At 47.2% G+C, this 23,372-nt stretch overlaps 1 protein-coding gene across 2 annotated transcripts in view; it reads left to right on the forward strand.

Moving 5' to 3' along the window:
• Positions 1-5,973: 5,973 nt before the first annotated feature.
• The window catches only part of fer (fer (fps/fes related) tyrosine kinase), a gene marked incomplete at both ends in the record, with an annotated part of 18,342 nt that continues 943 nt past the window's right edge, over positions 5,974-23,372 (forward strand). Inside the window, 16 exons of one of the 2 annotated variants that reach the window (XM_084461524.1) lie at positions 5,974-6,183; positions 6,750-6,923; positions 7,467-7,575; positions 8,090-8,273; positions 9,979-10,116; positions 10,232-10,351; positions 10,784-10,906; positions 12,435-12,624; positions 13,905-13,994; positions 18,446-18,649; positions 18,911-19,033; positions 19,960-20,016; positions 20,322-20,437; positions 21,103-21,197; positions 21,566-21,689; positions 23,185-23,339. In XM_084461524.1, coding sequence (XP_084317650.1) covers positions 5,974-6,183; positions 6,750-6,923; positions 7,467-7,575; positions 8,090-8,273; positions 9,979-10,116; positions 10,232-10,351; positions 10,784-10,906; positions 12,435-12,624; positions 13,905-13,994; positions 18,446-18,649; positions 18,911-19,033; positions 19,960-20,016; positions 20,322-20,437; positions 21,103-21,197; positions 21,566-21,689; positions 23,185-23,339 — 2,212 coding nt within the window. The remainder of the gene's footprint in view (positions 6,184-6,749; positions 6,924-7,466; positions 7,576-8,089; positions 8,274-9,978; positions 10,117-10,231; positions 10,352-10,783; positions 10,907-12,434; positions 12,625-13,904; positions 13,995-18,445; positions 18,650-18,910; positions 19,034-19,959; positions 20,017-20,321; positions 20,438-21,102; positions 21,198-21,565; positions 21,690-23,184; positions 23,340-23,372) is intronic. The other variant, XM_084461525.1, reaches the window with a different exon arrangement.

Consider the following 23,372-nt stretch of genomic DNA (forward strand, 5'->3'; position numbering starts at 1 on the left):
TATTCATGTGCAGGGGTGTTTTTGAGAGTAGGTGGTTTGACTCTCTGCTTTGATCTCTCCTATACTAAGCTAGGTCTTGGTCTAGTGGTTGATCTCTCCTGTACTAAGCTAGTTCTTGGTCTAGTGGTTTCCTTTCACACCCGGCCTGTTTACTCACTCACTGTTTCCTGCTACAATAGAAACTTGAAGGTCAGTGATCATCTCTTTTAGAACATTTAACTGTGATGCGATTTGGAGATGTGTCTCTGATCTCTGAAGGTAGGGGATGAAATGTTTTAAGAGTATTTGTTGTTGTTGTTGTTGTTGGTCTAGGAGTGTGTGGGCGAGACCTGGGGCCACTTCAGCCTCATGGTCGAAGTCATGGTTAGATTGAAACTGCTCTTGGTAGGATGAGAGGGGGATGTACTGAACAGTAGGCACTTGGTCAGGTTCCACTAAATACTATACGTTGTAGGTGCAGTGTCCTGCAGCAAGACTTTGTTTTGAAGTAGGGTAACCACTGAGATATTCATAAAAATAAAAAATAAATCTTTTATTTAATTTTTTATCCTTTATTTAAACAGGAGAAACCCTTTGAGACCTGTGTTTCTTATTGAAAAGAGACCTGTGATTAGCTGCTATACATTCCATTATGAAACAAATAAAAATACAAAAAAATATAGGCTACAGAAAAAAAAAGAGAAAGAATAGGAACCCAACATTGAAGCAGTATGAGTACAAGCCTCTCTGTGTGTTGACAGCCTGCTGGGTTCTTGTGGGTGGCGGGACTCAACGCCTGTTGAATTCCTCCAGCGGGTCTCACAACGGCTTGCCAAGAATGTGCGACAAGAATGAATAGTGACCGGATCACAAACCTGACTCATAGCCGCTGTACTTAATTCTCTAGAGCCCACAGATGAAGGCTTGGCCTACTTCTCACAGGCAGAACATGATGACAAGCTATTAGCCTATTGTTAATTGTCATAGAGCGTCACTTTGCTGAGGTATAGGACACTTGAATCGAGGATTCAATTCACTTGTACGCGGTCTTCATGTGAATCTTCCGATTGTGATTTCTGTGCCACTTTTATAACTGTCGTTTTTTAAACGTTCCCTTTTATATAACTTGTAAACACTGGTTTTCTAAAACGAGGATGTGTTCTATCCCTCCTGCTGGAATCAGACTGCAGAACCGAAGGCATCAGCAGACTTGGAGATAATGAGCTTTTTTTTCTGTGGTTTAGCGAGATTAAATATCTACTGGAGGGGCAGAGCGATTAAACTATCCTTTGTAGTCTGACTGCTTACAATCTGGCCCCTTTTAAAAGGTTGGTTTTAATACTAGGCTATAGTTTCAGCCTCCTGGACAGGCCAGTAGACAGACAATGGCTTCTAGTGTCATCTGACTGGGTGCTTGGGGTGTGGAGCGGGTGTTTCTGGTCGTTACCCGTTACCTCAGACCATTTAAGACGCTTTACTTCATGTAATTTATTTGATGGGTGGTCAGCTGAGGTGCTGTCTGGGGGTGTGTCTCTGGTTAGCGTCTTATGTCACATCAACACCGGTGATCTATAAACATTGTTTATAGCTGGTGTTGATGAGACACTCACAGTAACGCTCGTAACATTTTCTCTAACAGTTCTTTGCGTTTGTTAGTCAGCGTTTGTTTCTGTTTCAGTGTGTGAACGGTTTGTCAGGTGTAACGGAAGCTAATTTAATGTAGGCCTACAGAACCCCATAGTTTCAGGGATGCTAGTGGGATATTTTCAAATACAGAAAAAACAAGTGCACTGTGAACCTGTGGTCCCCCACCCATGATGCATGTGGTCAGGTGAATGTGTCAGTTGAGTGGGCTGTTCTAGTTTTGATTTAGATACAGCTGACATAATACCAGTAGCCCAGCATATTTTAGTTTTGTCTTAATTGTAAGCATTTATTTGAAGGTAAGTAGTGACGTGCAAAGAGCAGAATTTTAAAAACAAATGATAAAAGCAAGATTTAGTCCACAAACAGTTCATTGTCAGCAGGACTGGCAAAGGCAGCTGAATTGTAAAGTGTTCATAGTATGCAGTAGGAATGACCTCCTGTATGGCTTCTTCACACACTGGGGTCAAATGAGTCTGTTGCTAACGGTGCTCTTTGGCTTAGCTGACGTGTGTAGGGCATGGGAGGAATTACCCAAGATCCCCAGCGGTTTGGTCAGCATTCTGAGCTCCGCCACGTTCATTGTGACCTGCTTGGATCCAATGACAGAAGCTGAATCCCAAATCGCGCACTTAGGTGAAAGTGCAGAGCACTCGCGGCCTTTTGGCCTTACATGCGCGTTCCCGCTAAGTCCACAAGGGCTCAGGGTAGTCCCAAAACGGAATCGCTAGGTCCACAAGTGCGCCACTGCCGCCATTTTGCGCACTTTAACCGCACTTACGAAAGTCCGCAATTTCGCGGACTTAGGAGCAGAAAATACCCACAGCCCACCGCGTCTCATGTGACACAGTGCTTGAGTGCATCCGAGTCATGATCCGAGTGCATCACACATGAATGATGACATTTTCCAATAACACCAACATTTATCTTGAAATCCACATGCTGCAAACATATCCCACCCAACATAATTTTTTAATTATTATTAAATTAAAACAGACGTCAATTGGTCAATTTGCAGAGCCGAGCGGAGCTGAGGAGCGCGTCAGAGCAGCCTCTGCGTCGGAGGGACGCGGCAGCCAATGAAAACGAAGTGGGAGGGGCATTGAGCTAAACTGGCTTGGGAATCGTTGGCACGCTGCTGGAAGTGCTGTCCCACTTAATTCACGGCCCTGCACCCTCTGGCCCTTCCAGCTGACGTCAATTAAGTGTTCAGGCCTCAGGCCGCAAGTGCGAGGGGCCGCAAGGATGGTTTGCGCACTCAGATTGGGATTCAGCTAGAGTTCCATTGTGACGACGGCATAAAAGATGATGGTGCTCGTAACAACAGACTGATAGAACATGTGGAACGTCTTGTTGCAGATGTTGAAGGATCTGAGCCTTCTCAGGAAGTAAAGCTAGCTCAGGCCTTGTTATGGATGGTGTTGGTGGACCTCTCCAGTTTGTCATCCAGATGGACGCCTAGGTGCTTGTAGGATTGACAACCTCCACGTCGATCCCACTGATGTGGATCGTGAAGGCGGGACCTTCTTCTTCCTGGAATCCACCACTGGCTCCTTTGTCTTGGACATGTTCAGCTGCAGGTGGTTTTCCCCACATCACTTTACAGAGCGCTCCACCAACCAGGGTCATCTGAGAATTTCTGCAGATGACCGGATATGGGAATTTATGGGAATTAACGGGAATGAACTGGAAATTCATCGGAATTAACAGGAATAAATTCTTTGTTTTCCAGTTTATTCCCATTGATTAACATTAATTCCCATCGGTGCAAACAACCAGGATCTCCAGCAGGTGTTTGGGGGCAAGGGTCAAACCGGTTGGAAAAACCGGTTCGGCTCGTTTTGCCCCGATCTAGATCTAGACTTTCAGCTACACCCCCGGCCTTCCTTGGAAAGCCAGTGATCCTCCTCCTCCCACGCCAGACAGACGGACCACGCCCTCCCACGCCAGACGGACGGGCCACGCCCTCCCACGCCAGACAGACCACGCCCTCCCACGCCAGACAGACGGACCACGCCCTCCCACGCCAGACAGACAGACCACGCCCTCCCACGCCAGACAGACGGACCACGCCCTCCCACGCCAGACAGACGGACCACGCCCTCCCACGCCAGACGGACGGACCACGCCCTCCCACGCCAGACGGACCACGCCCTCCCACGCCAGACAGACGGACCACGCCCTCCCACGCCAGACAGACGGACCACGCCCTCCCACGCCAGACAGACGGACCACGCCCTCCCACGCCAGACAGACGGACCACGCCCTCCCACGCCAGACAGACGGACCACGCCCTCCCACGCCAGACAGACGGACCACGCCCTCCCACGCCAGACAGACGGACCACGCCCTCCCACGCCAGACAGACCACGCCCTCCCACGCCAGACAGACGGACCACGCCCTCCCACGCCAGACAGACGGACCACGCCCTCCCACGCCAGACAGACCACGCCCTCCCACGCCAGACAGACGGACCACGCCCTCCCACGCCAGACAGACGGACCACGCCCTCCCACGCCAGACAGACGGACCACGCCCTCCCACGCCAGACAGACGGACCACGCCCTCCCACGCCAGACGGACGGACCACGCCCTCCCACGCCAGACGGACGGACCACGCCCTCCCACGCCAGACCGACGGGCCACGCCCTCCCACGCCAGACAGACGGACCACGCCCTCCCACGCCAGACGGACGGGCCACGCCCTCCCACGCCAGACGGACGGACCACGCCCTCCCACGCCCTCCCACGCCAGACGGACGGACCACGCCCTCCCACGCCCTCCCACGCCAGACGGACGGACCACGCCCTCCCACGCCCTCCCACGCCAGACGGACGGACCACGCCCTCCCACGCCAGACAGACCACGCCCGGTTCCTCTGTAGTTCCTCCTCCTTTCTTCCTGTAGGATCCCTCGCTCTCCTTCACTCTGCGTTCCAGTTCTCATTGTTAGGGCTGGGTATCGAGTCGAATTTCAAGAATCGATTCGATTCCGATTCACAAGGTTCAGAATCGATTATCACGATTCAATTCGAGTCGATTCAATATCGATTCGGTTAGTGTTACTAAAACCTGTTGTTTTTTTTAGCTGTAACCTTAATTACAAGACTACAGAAGTTATGCAACACATCAATATTAGGGCTGGGTATCGATACTGATTTCTAAAAATGAATGAATGAATTATTGAATGAATTAATATACTATTCATTCCTTCATTTATTCATTCATTCATTAAATAAAAGATTGATTTTGGGATTCATGAATCAATTCTGAATCATTTGATTCAGAATCGATTCAGAATCGATGAATCGATTTTTGAAACCCAGCCCTCCTCGTTGTAGAGGTTTGAGCTCCGCCCGGTCCCTCGTCCTGAAGAGTTCTTCTCATTCAGCAGGGCCTTCAGGTCAGAGGTCACTCACGGTTTGTTGTTTGGGTAGCAAATGTCTTCGGTGGGGATGGAGTCATCGGTGCAAAAGCGGATGTGTGAAGAGACGCAGTCCGTAGTGCCGTCAATGTCTTCGCCGTGTGGCCCGCGCAGAGCGGCCCAGTGGATTGGGTTGTACGGTGGCCTGAGTGAAACTAGGTTGTGGTCTGATCTGCCAAGAGAGGGCGGGGCAGCGCTGCTGGAGGAATCTTGAGCATTTTCATACAGTAGATTGCTTTGAAGTGACGTGGGTATTTTCTCGGTAGTCTCGCAGCTACTGAGTGAACGACGTCGGGCGCTCGTTCCGCATTCCCCGTCGACGGTGGAATGTAAACAGTGATGACCATGGATGTATTGGTGATAACTGACGCTAGTAAATATCCTTGGCAGACAGTCTGGATGAAGCTTGGTGGCAATCAGCTTGACCACTGTGATCGTTTTTAATGTTTTGTATTGTGTGTGTGTGTGTGTGTGTGTGTGTGTGTGTGTGTGTGTGTGTGTGTGTGTGTGTGTGTGTGTGTGTGTGTGTGTGTGTGTGTGTGTGTGTGTGTGTACTTTAAGATGACAATCTTGCTGTCTTGGTCAGGTCACCCTCACAAAAGGGGGTTTTAACCTCCCTTGTTCTCTGTAAAGCGCATTGCGTTGCCTCTGGGTATGAAATGCGCTATACAAATAAAGCTTTGATTGATTGATTGATTGATTGAACCTCATTTCCTGGTTAAATACATTTTAAATACATATGCGATCATATAGATCTAATAAAGTAAGAGTTCAATCGTTTCATACCTTGTAATATTTCCCTCTCTCCCTCTTCCACATGTCCTGTCAGCATAAACCATGCAGACCTGAGGCCCCCCCGCCCCCCCCACCCCCCTCTCCCGGTGGCCAGAGCGTGTGAGACTAAGCGCGTGCCTTTGAGAAGACCATGGGGTTCGGCAGGGACCTGTGCAACTCCCACGAGGGGCTGCTGAAGCTGCAGGACTGGGAGCTCAAGCTCCTGGAGACGGTGAAGCGCTTCATGACCCTGAGGGTGAAGAGCGATAAGGAGTACGCATCACTACTGCTCAACATCAGCCAGCAGGTGGACAAGCATGACAACTCCTCGCAGGTCGACTACATCAGCAACGTCTCCAAGGTAGGGGGGCGGGGAGTACGCCCACACACACACACACACACACACACATTTAACACACACACACACAGTTAACACACACACACACACTTAACACACACCGGACATTGCACACGCATGTACGAAGTGTCACACCACATCCTGCATGTAGACGTCTTCAGGCAGGTGGCAGGGTAGAATCTACAGAATCTAACACACTACACACTCTCTCTCCCCCTCTCTCTCTCTCTCTCTCCCTCTCTCTACCTCTCTCTCTCTCTCTCTCTCTCTCTCGCTCTCTCTACCTCTCTCTCTCTCTCTCTCTCTCTATATATCTATTTCTCTCTCTACCTCTCTCCCTCTCCCCCTCTCTCTCTACCTCTCTCCCTCCCCTTCTCTCTCTCTCTCTACCTCTCTCCCTCTCCCCCTCTCTCTCTCCCTCTCTCTCTCACTCGCTCTCTCTCCCCCTCTCTCTATACCTCTCTCCCTCTCTCTCTCCCTCTCTCTCCCCCCCCCCCTCTCTCTCTCTCTCTCTTTCTCTCCCTCCCTCCCTCTCTCTCTCCCTCCCTCCCTCCCTCCCTGTCCTCTAGTCATGGGCCCACATGGTTCAGCAGACGGAGCAGCTGAGTAAGATCATGAAGTCTCACGCGGAGGAGCTGAACTCTGGACCCCTCCACCGTCTCACCATGATGATCAGGGACAAGCAGCAGGTCAAGAAGAGCTACCAGAGCATCCACCAGCAGATCGAGTCTGACATGAACAAGGTAAACAAACAAACAAACAAACAATAACTAGTCCAGCAGATCAAGTCTGACATGAACAAGGTAAACAAACAAACAAACAATAACTAGTCCAGCAGATCGAGTCTGACATGAACAAGGTAAACAAACAAACAAACAATAACCAGTCCAGCAGATCGAGTCTAAGATTAACAAGGTAAACAAACAAACAAACAAACAATAACCAGTCCAGCAGATCAAGTCTGACATGAACAAGGTAAACAAACAAACAAACAAACAAACTATAACTAGTTAGCTAACTAACTCACTCACTCACAAACTAACACAGTAGCTAGCTCACTCACTTGCACATGTTAATTTTTTGCTAGTTAATTAACTCACTTATTTAGGGGAGGAGCTGGACTGGGAACTGGGAATCATCCACTTCCCGGAACTGGGAATCATCCACTTCCCGGACGACTACACCACCTCCTGAGTCACCCGAAATATCTGAAATATGGCCTGCTAAGGCTGCTTTGGTCTGTTTGACCAGCGCTGATGTGATGTTTCTCATATCGTCTCTCCCAGGTTACGAAGAGTGACCTTGAGAAGTTGAAAGGCACCTACAGACAGCTGACCAGGGACGCCCACAGCGCTAAGGAGAAGTACAAAGAAGCAATGGTCAAAGGTAAGGAGAGTGACCTTCACATGCACACACTTACTCACATGCACACACTTACTCACATGCACACCCTTACTCACATGCACACACTTACTCACAGAAATGCATCCCCCGTGAGGATCATGATTAACCCATTCCACTTCTCTAGATTCTCACCCACACAGTGTTATTTAATAGCACAGTGATAAACACTAGTTCTTGTTATATTAACTGAATTCCCAGGTTGTCCATCAAAGCAAGCACATTGACACTGACTATTCTTAGATGGGAAGTACCGATTTCAAGCATTTTAGCTATAAATACCTTATATTTGGGTTAGGGTTCTAGTTATGGTTAGCGATAGGGTTAGGTTTACAAAGCAGAATTTCCCAAAACAAGATGCAGTGTTGTAGGAATAGACTAAATGAATATCCGCGCTACACCAATTCGGAGAAGGGGGTCGAACCCGTGACATCGCGACCCGTGTTTGTCGAGGGGACGGTGTCGGGGGCTGACGGCTCTGTCCCCCCCCCCCCCCTCCCGTCCTCAGGCAAGGAGCCGGAGAAGGCCCGCGAGCGCTACGACAAGGCCACCATGAAGCTCCACAACCTGCACAACCAGTACGTGCTGGCGGTGCGCTGCGCCCAGCTGCACCAGGAACACTACCACCACACCACGCTGCCCCTGCTGCTCGACTCGCTGCAGAGGATGCAGGAGGAGATGATCAGCGCACTGTGAGTGTGTGTGAGTGTGTGTGAGTGTGAGTGTGAGTGTGTGTGTGTGTGTGTGTGTGTGTGTGTGTGTGTCGGGGGGAGTGGATGTCGCTATAGGTAGGTACAGTAGGTATAGGTACTTATTGATCCCGTAATTTCTGTGTGTTTGTGTTGTGTGGAAGTGCAGGATGTGTGTGTATTGGGGTGTACATGCGTCGGTGTGTATAAAGCTGTCATCTGTGTGTGTGTGTGTGTGTGTGCGCGTGTGTGTGTGTGTGTGTGTGTGTGTGCGTGCAGATCAACTGAACACACAGATCCGTGACACCCTGACGTGTCGGTCAGTGTAAACATGTAAATCTCAAACCTCTACCCCTACGATCGAAGGTCCCAGTGAGGAGAGATTAAACCCCAGAACTTCATATCTGACGCAGGATTATTGGGCTGCGGCTTCTTTTTTTAGAGCGCCGTGCTGCTTAAGCTGTGTTTTTAATCACAGCGGGCCGAGGCCGAGGCAGATGTCGGCCAGGAGGAGAGGGTTGGGAGCGTGTCTGAGATCGCTGACCGTACTCTGGCTGACCTCTCTCAGCTGGCCTGGAGGAACTCTGATCCTGACTAGTTTAAAGTCGCACTGAAGCGGACGTTTGAGATCATCTAACTTCCGTAGTTTGACGTATTTCCGACGCAAACAAGCTATGAGGGCGGGACATATGTTTAGAGGAATTTGATTGGAACATTGATAAGTGGACGGGTTTTAAGAACTTTAGACAGATTCGATAGGAGGATAGCATTGATTGACGGGTGGATGTCGTGAGATTATTGATCTAAAATCTAAGGTACCTGTTGTCGTCATTGCACGTGACCTACCGTTTTCCAGGAAGTAAGAAATTATATACTTTGATATAAGATTACAACAAAAGTAGAATTTTGTAAATTTTTTTGCATACATCGTTGAATAGGTGAACACTATGACCAATTATGTGAACCAACATGGGACAGAATGCTTTTTTCATTTCAGTGCGACTTTAACAGAAAGGAGAAAGTGTTTGTTAACCCACAGACACCGTGTGATCCCTGGGAGCCTGGTGCTTTAACCCCCTTTTCACCCACAGTTTGAACGTTTTTGTTGTTTTGTTTTAACTTTAGCTTTAGTTTAGTTTAGTTTATTTGACAAGAAATTTTAAAAAACCTCATTTGATTTTTACATCAATAGCTTAAAAAGACATTGTCAAGGTTAACGCAATAAAGTCATCGACTTGTTTCCATTGAAAGTTGAGTACGTTCAGCTGAATCCTAAGTTGAGTACGTTGAGCTGAATCCTTAATTGAGTACGTTCAGCTGAATCCTTAATTGAGTACGTTCAGCTGAATCCTTAATTGAGTACGTTCAGCTGAATCCTTAATTGAGTACGTTCAGCTGAATCCTTAGTTGAGTACGTTCAGCTGAATCCTAACTCTCTGAGCGTTGTGTGTTCAGGAAGGGTATTCTAATTCTCTGAGCGTTGTGTGTTCAGGAAGGGTATTCTAACTCTCTGAGTGTTGTGTGTTCAGGAAGGGTATTCTAACTCTCTGAGCGTTGTGTGTTCAGGAAGGGTATCCTAACTCTCTGAGCGTTGTGTGTTCAGGAAGGGTATTCTAATTCTCTGAGCGTTGTGTGTTCAGGAAGGGTATTCTAACTGAGCGTTGTGTGTTCAGGAAGGGTATTCTAACTCTGAGCGTTGTGTGTTCAGGAAGGGTATTCTGGAGGAGTACAGCGAGATCACAAGCTTGTTGACGGATGAGATCGTGAAAGTCCACAAAGAGATCCACACCTCCATCGACCAGATCGACCCCGTGTCCGAGTACGAGAACTTCATCGAGGTCTACAGGTGGGTTCGGAGGGACAGCGAACCTAAAGGGTCTCTCTTTCTAAAACAGAATTGAATCCGTCGTGTTTCCGTTGTTATCTCATATTTAAGTTCACCTCAAGCGTTCGCCTTCCAGGTCTCCAGAAACCAAAGAGCCAAACGTAGAGTTTGACGTTTCCCTGTTGGAGGAAACGGAGAACCTTCAAGCCAACGAGATCCTATGGAACAATCTGACGGCAGAGAGTTTACAAGCCATGTGAGTTTCACTCAGTCAACACAAACCGAGCCTCATCAACCTGGTAAAAGTCCCTCACTCTTACAACAGGGCTCAGTCTAAGATAAGATCTTATCTTAACGTAACTACCTCATAAAGGTCTCTCAGGCCCTACAGCAGAGCATAATCCACAAGGAATCGCATTTACTATTCACACCTAGTATACATTTTCAAAATCCAATCATTTTTAGCACACTGGCTGTGAATGTAGGAATTGTCTAGATTATTTGGGGACTTTCTAGAAGGTTGTTTGGACGGTTGCCCTGTTCATAGTCCTGCTGTAAACCATCGTGCTTCGGACTCGCCTGGTACCACGAACCCCCAGGTGACGTGACTGGACGTGGACAGGCGAGCGTAGCGGCGGTAGCAGCAGTCCGTCAGGCTGACCCAGGATCTGTGCTTCTCCTCCCCCAGGCTGAAGTCCACCTCGGACGAGCTGGTCCTCACCCAGCAGAGTCTGCACACCAAGGAGGACCTCATGCAGGACCTGGAGAACAAGATCATGGAGTCCAGCAAGACGTGTGAAAAGAAGTCCGAGTACGTAGCTCGATGGAGAACCGTGCCGTCTGCTGTGGAACCTGCTGTGGAACCGTAGCCTCTAGTTGTTTTAGTTCTAGATAGTTCTCTAGTTGTTCTAGTTCTAGATAGTGCTCTAGTTGTTCTAGTTCTAGATAGTTCTCTAGTTGTTCTAGAGTTCTAGATAGTTCTCTAGTTGTTCTAGTTCTAGATAGTGCTCTAGTTGTTCTAGTTCTAGATAGTTCTCTAGTTGTTCTAGAGTTCTAGATAGTTCTCTAGTTGTTCTAGTTCTAGATAGTGCTCTAGTTGTTCTAGTTCTAGATAGTTCTCTAGTTGTTCTAGTTCTAGATAGTTCTCTAGTTGTTCTAGTTCTAGATAGTGCTCTAGTTGTTCTAGTTCTAGATAGTTCTCTAGTTGTTCTAGTTCTAGATAGTTCTCTAGTTGTTCTAGAGTTCTAGATAGTGCTGTAGTTGTTCTAGAGTTCTAGATAGTGCTCAGTTGTTCTAGGGTTCTGAGGGTGCTCTAGTGTTTCTAGGGTTCTGAGGGTGCTCTAGTGTTTCTAGGGTTCTGAGGGTGCTCTAGTGTTCCTAGGGTTCTGAGGGTGCTCTAGTGTTTCTAGGGTTCTGAGGGTGCTCTAGTGTTCCTAGGGTTCTGAGGGTGTTCTAGTTGTTCTAGAGAGGGCCCTCTCTCCTCAGAACCGGCCATGTGGATGATGTGGGCACCGGGGCAGACGGAGCACAATGGGCCCGGTCCGTCCGTGACCCAGACGGGCCACATAGTTCAGGGTCTGCTGGGTAATCCTGAGCACGGACGAGTGTTCAGGTCAGGTCTCTCCTCTGCTCTCATCCGCTGGGATCCCTCAGCTGCACTGCTGATTAAAGAGGAGGCAACACACACACTTCACACACACTTCACACACGCACTCACGCAGGAAGGTCGAAAAGCATGATTAGTTGGATACAAAGTCGGACATTCACGTAGGCAGTTGATTGAAATCCGGAGTGTGAAGCTACGGTCGTCAGTTCATTTGAAATGAATTCATTTATCATGTTTATTCAGTTCAGCACCGTTTTTCAAGTGATGTTACACTAACTGTTATCCTGGTGGGAATTTAGTGTGCAGGTATTTAGTTTGATAACCGTGTAGTTGTTGCTCTTTTAACTCAAGGAAAACAAACCTTAAAATGTCCCCCCCCCCACCCCCCCCCAAACACACTTACACACTCCTTCTGCCAGGGGATTAACTAGTATTACTGTAGAATTTACATGTACTCTGGAGTTTGACCTCGCTCACATGTGTTCTCTCTCTCTCTCTCTCTCTCTCTCTCTCTCCCTCTCTCTCTCTCTCTCTCCCTCCCTCTCTCTCTCTCCCTCCCTCTCTCTCTCTCTCTCTCTCTCTCTCTCCCTCTCCCTCTCTGTCTGTCTCTCTCTCCCTCCCTCTTTCCCTCTTTCCCTCCCTCTCCCTCTCCCTCTCCCTCTCCCTCTCCCTCCCTCCCTCCCTCCCTCCCTCCCTCCCTCCCTCCCTCCTCCCCCTGTCCTGTCCTGTCCAGTGCGGTGTTGCTGCTCAGTCAGAAGCAGGCCCTGGAGGAGCTGAGACAGACGGTCCAGCTGCTGCGCTGCTCCGAGGCCAAGCTGGCGTCCCAGAAGGACTTGCTCCACCACAAGACGCAGCACAGCGACGGACAGGAGCCGCCCCCCGTGGTCAACTACGAGGACGACGCCCGCTCCGTCAACTCCATGGTCAGTGGGAGAGACGCCAGGGGGGCTCGAACGCTTCGAGGGCGTCTTCTTAAAGGAGGGGTTTTGTATTTAGCATCATAAGCCCTGTTATAAGGTTATTTATGATCATATGCAAAGGTCCATGTACACGTTTTTGACGAATTGTGCAGTCTTGAGATATTAGTGCGCATTGCTCATGTCACAGTTAAGTCAAAGCTAACCTTACAATGGATCTCTATGGGCATTAATAATAATAATATTAATTATTATTATTATTAATTTTATTTATGAAGCACATTTTCATTGTGAAAATAATCTCATACGCCCATAGAGATCCATTGTGTAGTTAGCTGTGATATGAGCAACGAGCACTAATATCTCAAGACTGCACAGTCTGTCAACATTTTTATAACATATTTTTATAACATATTTTAGATCATAAATAACCTTATAGCAGGGCATATGATGCTAAATACCAAACTGCTCCTTTAAGATCAAGGATATTATATTATTATTTAAAGGCTCGATCAGTTAATCAGTAGACCTTCATGTTCATTTATCTGTAAATGTAAACCTGTAGCACTCTGATATTCTTTACATGAAAAGTGTATTACAAATACTATTATTATTATTATTATTATTATTATTATTCCTGTATGAGGTGCCGCAGGGCAGGATGTAGAGTGGCAGGTCTTGCGCTACATACCTAGTGTTCATTCAGGCGTATTCTCAGTGTGTTGGTGTGTGAATAGATCTGTTCCTCCAGACCACTTTAACCGTCTGACTGCCACTGACCACTGTTCCATACGGTACAATGTAAAAGTTGATATTATCACACTTATGAAACGAATGAGCTCCAAAGTACTTAAAAGAATGAATGGTGCATTGATGAGTGAACCAGGTTGCCTCGTTAATGCGCCAACCTCCGTGTTGCATAACGTCAACACTTAAAGCAGCTGTGGTTGAGTTACTGTGGGTTAAAACTCAGATAATCTGCTGATTGTGAGCTGTGCTGCAGAGAGAGGGCATGGCCAGCAGGGGGCAGTGTGGGCACGCACTGTAGCGGTCCATCCATTCAACCCTACACACTTCATCACAGCCACACTTCTGCTGCTACGCAATCCGCTAATGAACTTGTGATTGAAATCTCAGGAAAATGTTTGTTATCTTAAGTGAACAATGACGGAATGAAGTCTAGCTTGAGGGTGTTGGTTATTACAAGTGAGATGGTTGATGTGACAGCGCGCCTCTCTTCTGCCTGCGTATTTACACTGAATCCTGTGTTTGCGTCTCTATTTCAGGACAAAAGTAAAGTTTCAAAGTTTGATACGTTGCGTCACTCGATCGCTGGCATCATACGCTCTCCCAAGTCAGTCCTGGGATCATCCTCGGTAAGATCGCGCATTTAAGGAGCTTATACTGTTGATGAGAAGCTGTGTGTGTGTGTGTGTGTGTGTGTGTGTGGGGGGGGGGGGGGGGTAGCATGATGCATGTTTCTTTGTGGTAATGAAGTGGAAACATGCTTTTTCTTCATATATTAATATATTCACATTTCTTCATATATGCGTAGATTAAATATATGAAGAAACATATATGAAATGTTTTAAAGGGGTAGTGTGCTATTTTAGACATTTAGCCCCACATGTGATCTGTCTACCGTGAGCCTGAAACATAGACCATCATTTCACTGATCGTTCCAGTATTGAGCTAGCTGCAGTTTTGGAATGGAAGTCAATGGGACATATGTAAATGCATTGAAAAACTATGATACATGTGTTTATCTGAAACTGGAAGCACAGGGTGTAATCTCATCAGTCTCAGTACGCTCTCCTGTTAAATGTATCGCAATCCAATATTTGTATGTGTTTGGCATGACTTGCTCATAGTCCTCCATGAGAGCAGTGAACATAAGCGCCAGGGGAATGCTCATGTCCAAGTCATGCCAAACATGTAAAAATATTCGGATTGTGATACATTTCACAGGAGAGCATATTGAGACCAGTAAGATTACACCCTGCGCTTCGCGTCTCAGAAAAGCACATTTATCAAAGTTTTTCAACACATTTACATACATGCCCCATTGACTTCCATTGTAGCCCAGTGAGAGCCTGCATAAAAACTGCAGCTAGTTCAATACTGGAATGATCAGTGAGATTACAGTCTCTGTTTCAGGTTCATGGTAGACAGAGACCCTTTTAAGTGTTACTAATTTCATGTGGATAGTATTAAACTCCTGGAGCTCTGAACTGCATTAAAGTAGGCGGGTCCCGGACACTCGTCTTCTCTCAGTCCTGCTAATCCAAACAGCACAAATACCTCCTTAACCCAGCTAAGATGCAACGCGCACCAGGCCGGTTTTTACTTGCGTCGCGCGTGAACCAGATGCGGTTATGCCGTTCCTACATTCGTGAGATGTCTGACCGCCTGGGGGTGAAAAAGGGATTGGGTGTAGTTAGTATGACACACGATCCATGCGTCTCTACTGTCCATCGGGCTACGCTCGCCCGCGCTCTGAGCTCATCCCATCTCAAGTACGAGACCGGCGTGCCTGTAGGCTTACTGTACCACGATCACACAAGTCCAGAGATCAGCTGACAACTCTACAGCTGATCCGCGCACACTCCCGACCTGAGGGCACGACTGACCTCGTCACTGCTGGACACATAATATGACCGAACCGTGCTCCATCTCCGACCTATCCAACATGAACTACCCCAATAAGAGTCATCGGATCTGTGTGGTGAAATATAACGAACTAACAAACCAGGAACTAACAAGCCAGGAACTAACAAGCCAGGAACTAACAAGCCAGGAACTAACAAACCAGGAACTAACAAGCCAGGAACTAACAAGCCAGGAACTAACAAGCCAGGAACTAACAAACCAGGAACTAACAAACCAGGAACTAACAAGCCAGGAACTAACAAACCAGGAACTAACAAGCCAGGAACTAATAAGCCACGCGCAACGGTGAACATGTCCCCCACCCATGATGCACCTGCCTTGGTTATAATGGAGAGGAAATGTGATATTTTCTTCATGAATATGAATATATGATACTATATGTTTTAATTGTTATTGGATGTGGATAGTATTAAACTCCCAGAACTCTGAACTCTGTGTGAAAAGTAGAAGGGCCCATGAACACTTTATTTCAATTCTGGAAATCCAGAAAACGGCACAAATGACGCAATTTTCCGGCAAACTTGAAACCCGTCTGAATGTAGTTTGTGTCCTGGCGAAGTGAAGCAGGTGTTTTTCATCCCACCGTTTGCAGCTAAATCCCAGATGTCAAAGGGGCGTCTGTGTCTCAGGAGATACAGAGGGTCGTCCAATGACCGCAGGGTCGGCGGTTCGAATCCCGGCTCCTCCTGTCCACATGTCGAAGTGCCCTTGGGCAAAGACACCGAACCCCAAATTGCTCCAATGAGCAGGTTAGCACCTTGCATGGCAGCTGCCGCCATTGGTGTGCGAATGTGTGTGTGAACGGGTGAATGAGAGGCCATTGTAAAGTACTTTGGATAAAAGCGCTATATACTGTAAGTACAGTCCATTTACCGTTAAGTATGATAGCAGGCAGCTTCTGACCACTCGGTGTCATTCGCCCTTTTTCTCCTTCCCAGAGATAATGGTTGTGTCTAGAGTTAAAAGCACATTCTGGGCCAGTGAAAGTGGATCTCAGAGAGTCCAGGAGCTGCTGTAGAGCCGAGCCGGGCTTCAGAAACGCCGGTTCTGTTCAGGGGGCCTCATTGTGTGTGGAGTCCAACCCTCTCAGCGGATATCCAGTCAGTAATCACAGAAGTAGAGAGCGCTGAGCTGCATTCTACCCCCAAATCCCACCGACTTCCCTCCTTACGGCATGACTAACTCTGTCACCGTTTAGAAAGACATTATGACCTAGACGCTCTCTAACTCTGATCTATCCAACATGATCACACTGCCTAAATAAGGGATCTGATCTATGTGGTGAAATATCTATGCCCCTAACCTCCATACTAACCTATGAGAACTATACTAACCTATGAGAACTATACTAACCTATGAGAACTATACTAACCCATGAGAACTATACTAACCCATGAGAACTATACTAACCTATGAGAACTATACTAACCTATGAGAACTATACTAACCTATGAGAACTATACTAACCCATGAGAACTATACTAACCTATGAGAACTATACTAACCTATGAGAACTATACTAACCCATGAGAACTATACTAACCTATGAGAACTATACTAACCTATGAGAACTATACTAACCTATGAGAACTATACTAACCTATGAGAACTATACTAACCCATGAGAACTATACTAACCTATGAGAACTATACTAACCCATGAGAACTATACTAACCCATGAGAACTATACTAACCCATGAGAACTATACTAACCTATGAGAACTATACTAACCTATGAGAACTATACTAACCTATGAGAACTATACTAACCTATGAGAACTATACTAACCCATGAGAACTATACTAACCCATGAGAACTATACTAACCTATGAGAACTATACTAACCTATGAGAACTATACTAACCCATGAGAACTATACTAACCTATGAGAACTATACTAACCTATGAGAACTATACTAACCCATGAGAACTATACTAACCCATGAGAACTATACTAACCCATGAGAACTATACTAACCTATGAGAACTATACTAACCCATGAGAACTATACTAACCTATGAGAACTATACTAACCTATGAGAACTATACTAACCTATGAGAACTATACTAACCTATGAGAACTATACTAACCCATGAGAACTATACTAACCCATGAGAACTATACTAACCCATGAGAACTATACTAACCTATGAGAACTATACTAACCCATGAGAACTATACTAACCTATGAGAACTATACTAACCTATGAGAACTATACTAACCCATGAGAACTATACTAACCTATGAGAACTATACTAACCCATGAGAACTATACTAACCTATGAGAACTATACTAACCCATGAGAACTATACTAACCCATGAGAACTATACTAACCTATGAGAACTATACTAACCTATGAGAACTATACTAACCTATGAGAACTATACTAACCTATGAGAACTATACTAACCCATGAGAACTATACTAACCTATGAGAACTATACTAACCTATGAGAACTATACTAACCCATGAGAACTATACTAACCTATGAGAACTATACTAACCTATGAGAACTATACTTACCCATGAGAACTATACTAACCTATGAGAACTATACTAACCTATGAGAACTATACTAACCTATGAGAACTATACTAACCCAACATTTAGAACCAGCACTAGAAGAAGAGCTACTAAACTCTGTGGATTTCGATAGAAGACGGGCTCCTTAGTAGAATAGACTCCTTCACTGAGACACAAAACATAGTTTTATAGTTTTATTAAGGGTCCCCATTAGCTGCTGCCATGCCAACCAGCTAGTCTCCCTGGGGTCCACATAAAAATACAACATCATACATAATCATCAGTACAGTACATAGATTGTCAGTACAACAAAAACAAAGCCGTAAGTCATCCAAAAAGAGAATAAACAAATACTATAAAACATACAAATAACCACAAAACCAGGAGAGAAAATAAAAGCTTTTATGTACAAAGCAAAATGTACTTGGAAATAGAAAGAGCGCCGCCAGGTGGTGAGCTCTGGTACACGTGTGACAGACGAACGCACGCACAAACTAACGTACAAGTAAACAAGTATACTGGTCCGTCGGTCTAAAGCCACCCCCCCGACCCCCACCCGATTTCACACAATAACCACCGCGCCCCTGGCGTTCCCTCCAGAATAACACGCTCTTCTTCTTCTGCAGTTCTTCGACGTGATCCCGACCAGCGAGAAGCCGCTGGGGGAGCAGGAGTGGTACCACGGCGCCATCCCCCGCACGGAGGCGCAGGAGCTGCTCAAACAGCAGGGCGACTTCCTGGTCCGCGAGAGCCACGGCAAACCCGGGGAGTACGTCCTCTCCGTCTTCTCCGAGGGACAGAGGAGACACTTCATCATCCAGTTCGCCGACGTGAGTCCGTCACCTCGCTCTCTCGCTGCCGAGAAAAGAAAAGACCGCCCCCAAAACTCACGTCTTCTTCTTTGCACTCTTAACTGACCTTACCATCAGAGACCTCTCTAATGAAATGTTTTTTCCTGGTCTAATGCTCCCTCCTACACACAGGAATATTTACATGTTATAATTATTTTGACATCCTAGTCATACATGAAATTAGGTATGCTTTTGTAGTTTGATGCTAATTTCACATCCTGCCTCCATTTTGTCCCTCAGAATCAGTATCGGTTCGAAGGCACTGGCTTCCCCACGATCCCCCAGCTGATCGAGCATCACTACACCACCAAGCAGGTCATCACAAAGAAGTCGGGGGTGGTGCTGCTCAACCCCGTGGTCAAGGTACTGACCGCTCCCATCGGCTCCCTGTAGTCCAGACTCCCAACTAGGGCTGGGTTTAAAACATCGATTCATCGATTCTGAATCAAATGATTATCAGATGATTCATGAATCCCAAAATCGATCTTCTATTTAATGAATGAATGAATAAATGAAGGAATGAATAGTTCATTCATTCAATGATTCATTCATTCATTAATTTTTGAAAATCAGTATCAATACCCAGCCCTAGTATTGATGTGTTGCATAACTTGGCAGTCATGTAATTAAGGTTGCAGCTAAAAAAAAACAGGTTTTAGTAACAATAACCGAATCGATATTGAATCGAATCGTGATAATCGATTCTGAACCTTGTGAATCCGAATTGAATCGATTCTTGAAATTCGACTCGATACCCAGCCCTATTCCCAACGCGGGTCGTGAGACCACCGCGCGCCGACAGACGCGCGTCAAGTCACATGACGCAGATCTTTCCGATACACCCCCACCTCGCCGGAAACGACTGAACGATTGGGAGTCTTGCGTCGGACCAAATACTCCATCAATAACGGGCGCCATTATTCCGAGGGTCTGCAGAGTCCTCCGCTGCCGGCCTGATGATGTTGAACATAATGGCGTTTTAATTGCCTCTGATATTACCAATCCAGGGTTAGTGATGGCTGTCATTACCGCTGCGTTAGCTCTGCTGAGCGCTCTAAACGCTAAGTACTTTTAAATGGTCTTCATGCAGCACTGCGAGGAGAGCCTACGTCTTGACCATTAGACGAGACCGACTGACAGGAATACGGCTTTGTTATGATATTAGTTTGTCTTAATGGACTTTGATATTCCAGCTGGAGGTTTTGTCTGAAAGTCAGATGTGAGAGACTAGGCTGCTTCGCTGTGTCGGTCTCACTTTTCTGTTCTCTCTCCCTTCCGATGTTTTTCAGGACAAAAAGTGGATCCTGAACCATGAGGATGTGATTCTGGGAGAGCTTCTAGGCAAAGTGAGCTTGTCTGTTCTGTGTCTTTGTGTCTTGACATTTAATACACCGAATACACGCCTAACACACACCTAATACACACCTAACACACACCTAACGCACACCTAATACACACCTAACGCACACCTAACGCACACCTAATACACGCCTAATATATATTCTCACTTCGTCTGCTGTGGGGAAGTTTTAGTTCGGTCAGGTTCCGTTGCGTCAGACGGTTCTAGCCTGAAGTACACGTTCCATTCACCCGTTCGCCCCCGACGTTCCCCTCACCCACCTCTTCCCTGCGTTCCTTTGTCTGTTTCCAGGGCAACTTTGGAGAGGTGTTCAAAGGAACGTTGCGAGACAAAACGCCCGTGGCCGTGAAGACATGTAAAGAGGATCTGCCTCAGGAGCTCAAGATCAAGTTCCTCTCTGAAGCGAGGTGAGCCGGCCGTGACGGGAACCTTCACATCAACAACCCTCGTCTCCCGCCGAGAACCTAGAATACTAGGAGCTCCCTTCATGTCTCTGTGTGTTATTCTGTATCTGCACAGGACAAATAAACTACCTTGAATCTTGAGGAGAGGTGCCCTCGATTTGCCTGTAATACACCCGACGTGTTTCAATCCTGTTACAGGATCATTTTATTGGCATTAGTCCCTCGGGACCTTGTCTGTGGGTTCTAAGGTGATGCAGTCTGTTGAAATGTGATGTGGTGACTAGTGACTGGGTTTAAAAAATCGATTCATCAATTCTGAATCAAATGATTCAGAATCGATTCATGAATCCCAAAATCGATCTTTTATTTAATGAAGGAATGAATAGTTAATTCATTCATTCAATGATTCATTCATTCATTCATTTTTGGAAATCACTATCGATACCCAGCCCTAGTATTGATGTGTTGCATAACTTGGCAGTCATGTAATTAAGGTTACAGCAAAAAAAAAGTTTAGTAACACTAACCGAATCGATATTGAATCGAATCGAATTGAATCATGATAATCGATTCTGAACCTTGTGAATCGGAATCGAATCGATTCTTGAAATTGGACTCAATACCCAGCCCTAGTGACTAACCCAGGATATATTTGTTTCTGTTTGCAGGATACTGAAGCAGTACGACCACCCCAACATAGTGAAGTTGATAGGTGTGTGTACCCAACGGCAGCCCATCTACATCGTGATGGAGCTAGTGCCAGGTATGTCCACAACGAGCTTTTCCTCAACACGTTTAGATTGCTACCCTTGCACTTTGCCTTCAGCGCTAGATGATGCTCTTAGTCACTTGTTTTAGGAAGGAGATGCACTTGTGAGTTCTGGTGAGTAGTAGTACATTGGCTTTTCCTACGTTAAATGCAATTATTGTTAGTCGCTTTGGATTGTTAGTCGCTTTGGATAAAAGCGTCTGCTAAATGACTAATGTAATGTAACCTCGTTTATGAAAAAAAAACTTGTTTTACGTACAAAAATACTTTTCTGAAAATCTCGTCGGATTTGAGTCGTCTGTCCCACGCGGCTGTCCCAGCGGTTGTCCCACGCGGTTGACGTTGATGTCCTCTGGTTCCAGGCGGGGACTTCCTGTCGTTCCTGAGGAAGAAGAAGGACGACCTGAAGACGAAGCAGCTGGTCAAGCTGTCCCTGGACGCGGCGGCCGGGATGGCCTACCTCGAGGCCAAGAACTGCATCCACCGGTACGGCATTCTGGGAAATATCCCGGCTTCCTGTCCCTGTTTGTATCGCGCTGCTGTTTGCATCCGTATGAATCACCCAAATCCCTCAAACGTCTCCGTATTGAGAAGTCATCTAAAGCTTGTTATTTCTACCAATAACCTTGAATCTTATGAGACCGGAGATATACAGTATTTTTGAGTCAATCCTTTTCCAACTTTAATAATCCCATATTTTCCAAGGGGTGTGTTTTTCTCAATCCATCCAATCACAAGTCCGTCAGCCTCTCGCCCTCCTATCCTATCAGCCTCTCGCCCTCCTATCAAACCCTCCTATCAAACCCACTCCTATCAAACCCACCGTTTCCAGACGGACGCCTGCGATGAATTGGGAGACCCGGTTTAAGTCCTCCCCCCCCCTCGATAGAGCTGAGACCTCTGGGAAGAGAGACGCGGGCGGCTACCCTGTCTGACTCGCCTAGCCGGCCTGTCGGCTCCGATACCCTCACCTGAGCTACGGCTGGACCGCGCCCGCCCCTCCCCGCCCCTCCCCTCCCCGCCCCCCTCCCCGCCCCTCCCACCCCCCGGGCTGAGCCAAGATTGCCTTCTTAACCGAAAACTATTCTCCCAAGGACTTTACCTCGGCGAAAGCCCAGAAAGAAACGTTGTAATCAGTCTCTCCACTTCCTGTCTGCGCAGCACTATCCTATCATCAGGCTACTTATCTCACAGGGGCAGTTTGCCTGAGCGACAAGCTCATTTGGTCGGGCTCCGGGGTCCGGAGACGAGGCCGTCAGCAGAAACGCCTCTGGAGGGGGGGGGGGCGTCAGGAAAAATACTGTAGTAGTTGTGACCCCCCCCCTACTGAGAGAGGGAGGGGGGGGGGTTACGAGGGAGAGATTGGAACAGGGGAGGAAATGTTGAGCTGCAATCTCTCTCGCTGACACATGCAGGTGTGTGTGTGTCGCGCACGGACCGCGCCGCACACGCGCTATACACACCACACACACCCCCGTCCCCGTCACACAAACAAAACCACACACCACAACCCCACACTGTCGGTGTCTCTCAATACTCTGACTCCATCTCTCTCTCTCTCTCTCTCTGTCTCTCTCTCTCTTTCTCTCTCTCTCTCTCTCTCTCTCTCCCCTCTCTGTCTCTCTCTCTCTCTCTCCCTCTCTGTCTCTCTCTCTCTCTCTCTCTCCTCTACTCTCTCCCTCTCTCTCTCTCTCTCTCCCTCTCTCTGTCTCTCTCTCTCCCTCTCCCTCTCTCTCTCTCTCTCTCTCTCTCTCCCACCTCTCTCTCTCTCTCTCTCCCCTCTCTCTCTGTCAACCTCATACTGTCAGCTAGTGTCTCTCAAGTGACTCCATCTCTCTCTCTCCATCTTTTCTCTCACTTTCTTACACACACCGCTCTGACCCTGTCCCCTCTGCCCTCCGTCTCACACACACACACACACACACACACACACACACACACACACACCCCGCTCTGACCCTGTCCCTCTCTGTCCTCCTAGGGACCTGGCGGCCAGGAACTGTCTGGTGGGGGAGAGCAACCTGCTGAAGATCAGCGACTTCGGGATGTCCAGGCAGGAGGACGACGGCATCTACTCGTCCTCGGGGCTCAAGCAGATCCCCATCAAGTGGACGGCCCCCGAGGCCCTCAACTACGGTACACTGAGAGTTAAACAGCACCGATGGGGCC

This window comes from Borostomias antarcticus (genome assembly GCF_949987555.1).
Source record: "Borostomias antarcticus genome assembly, chromosome: 2".
NCBI classification, from domain to species: domain Eukaryota; kingdom Metazoa; phylum Chordata; class Actinopteri; order Stomiiformes; family Stomiidae; genus Borostomias; species Borostomias antarcticus.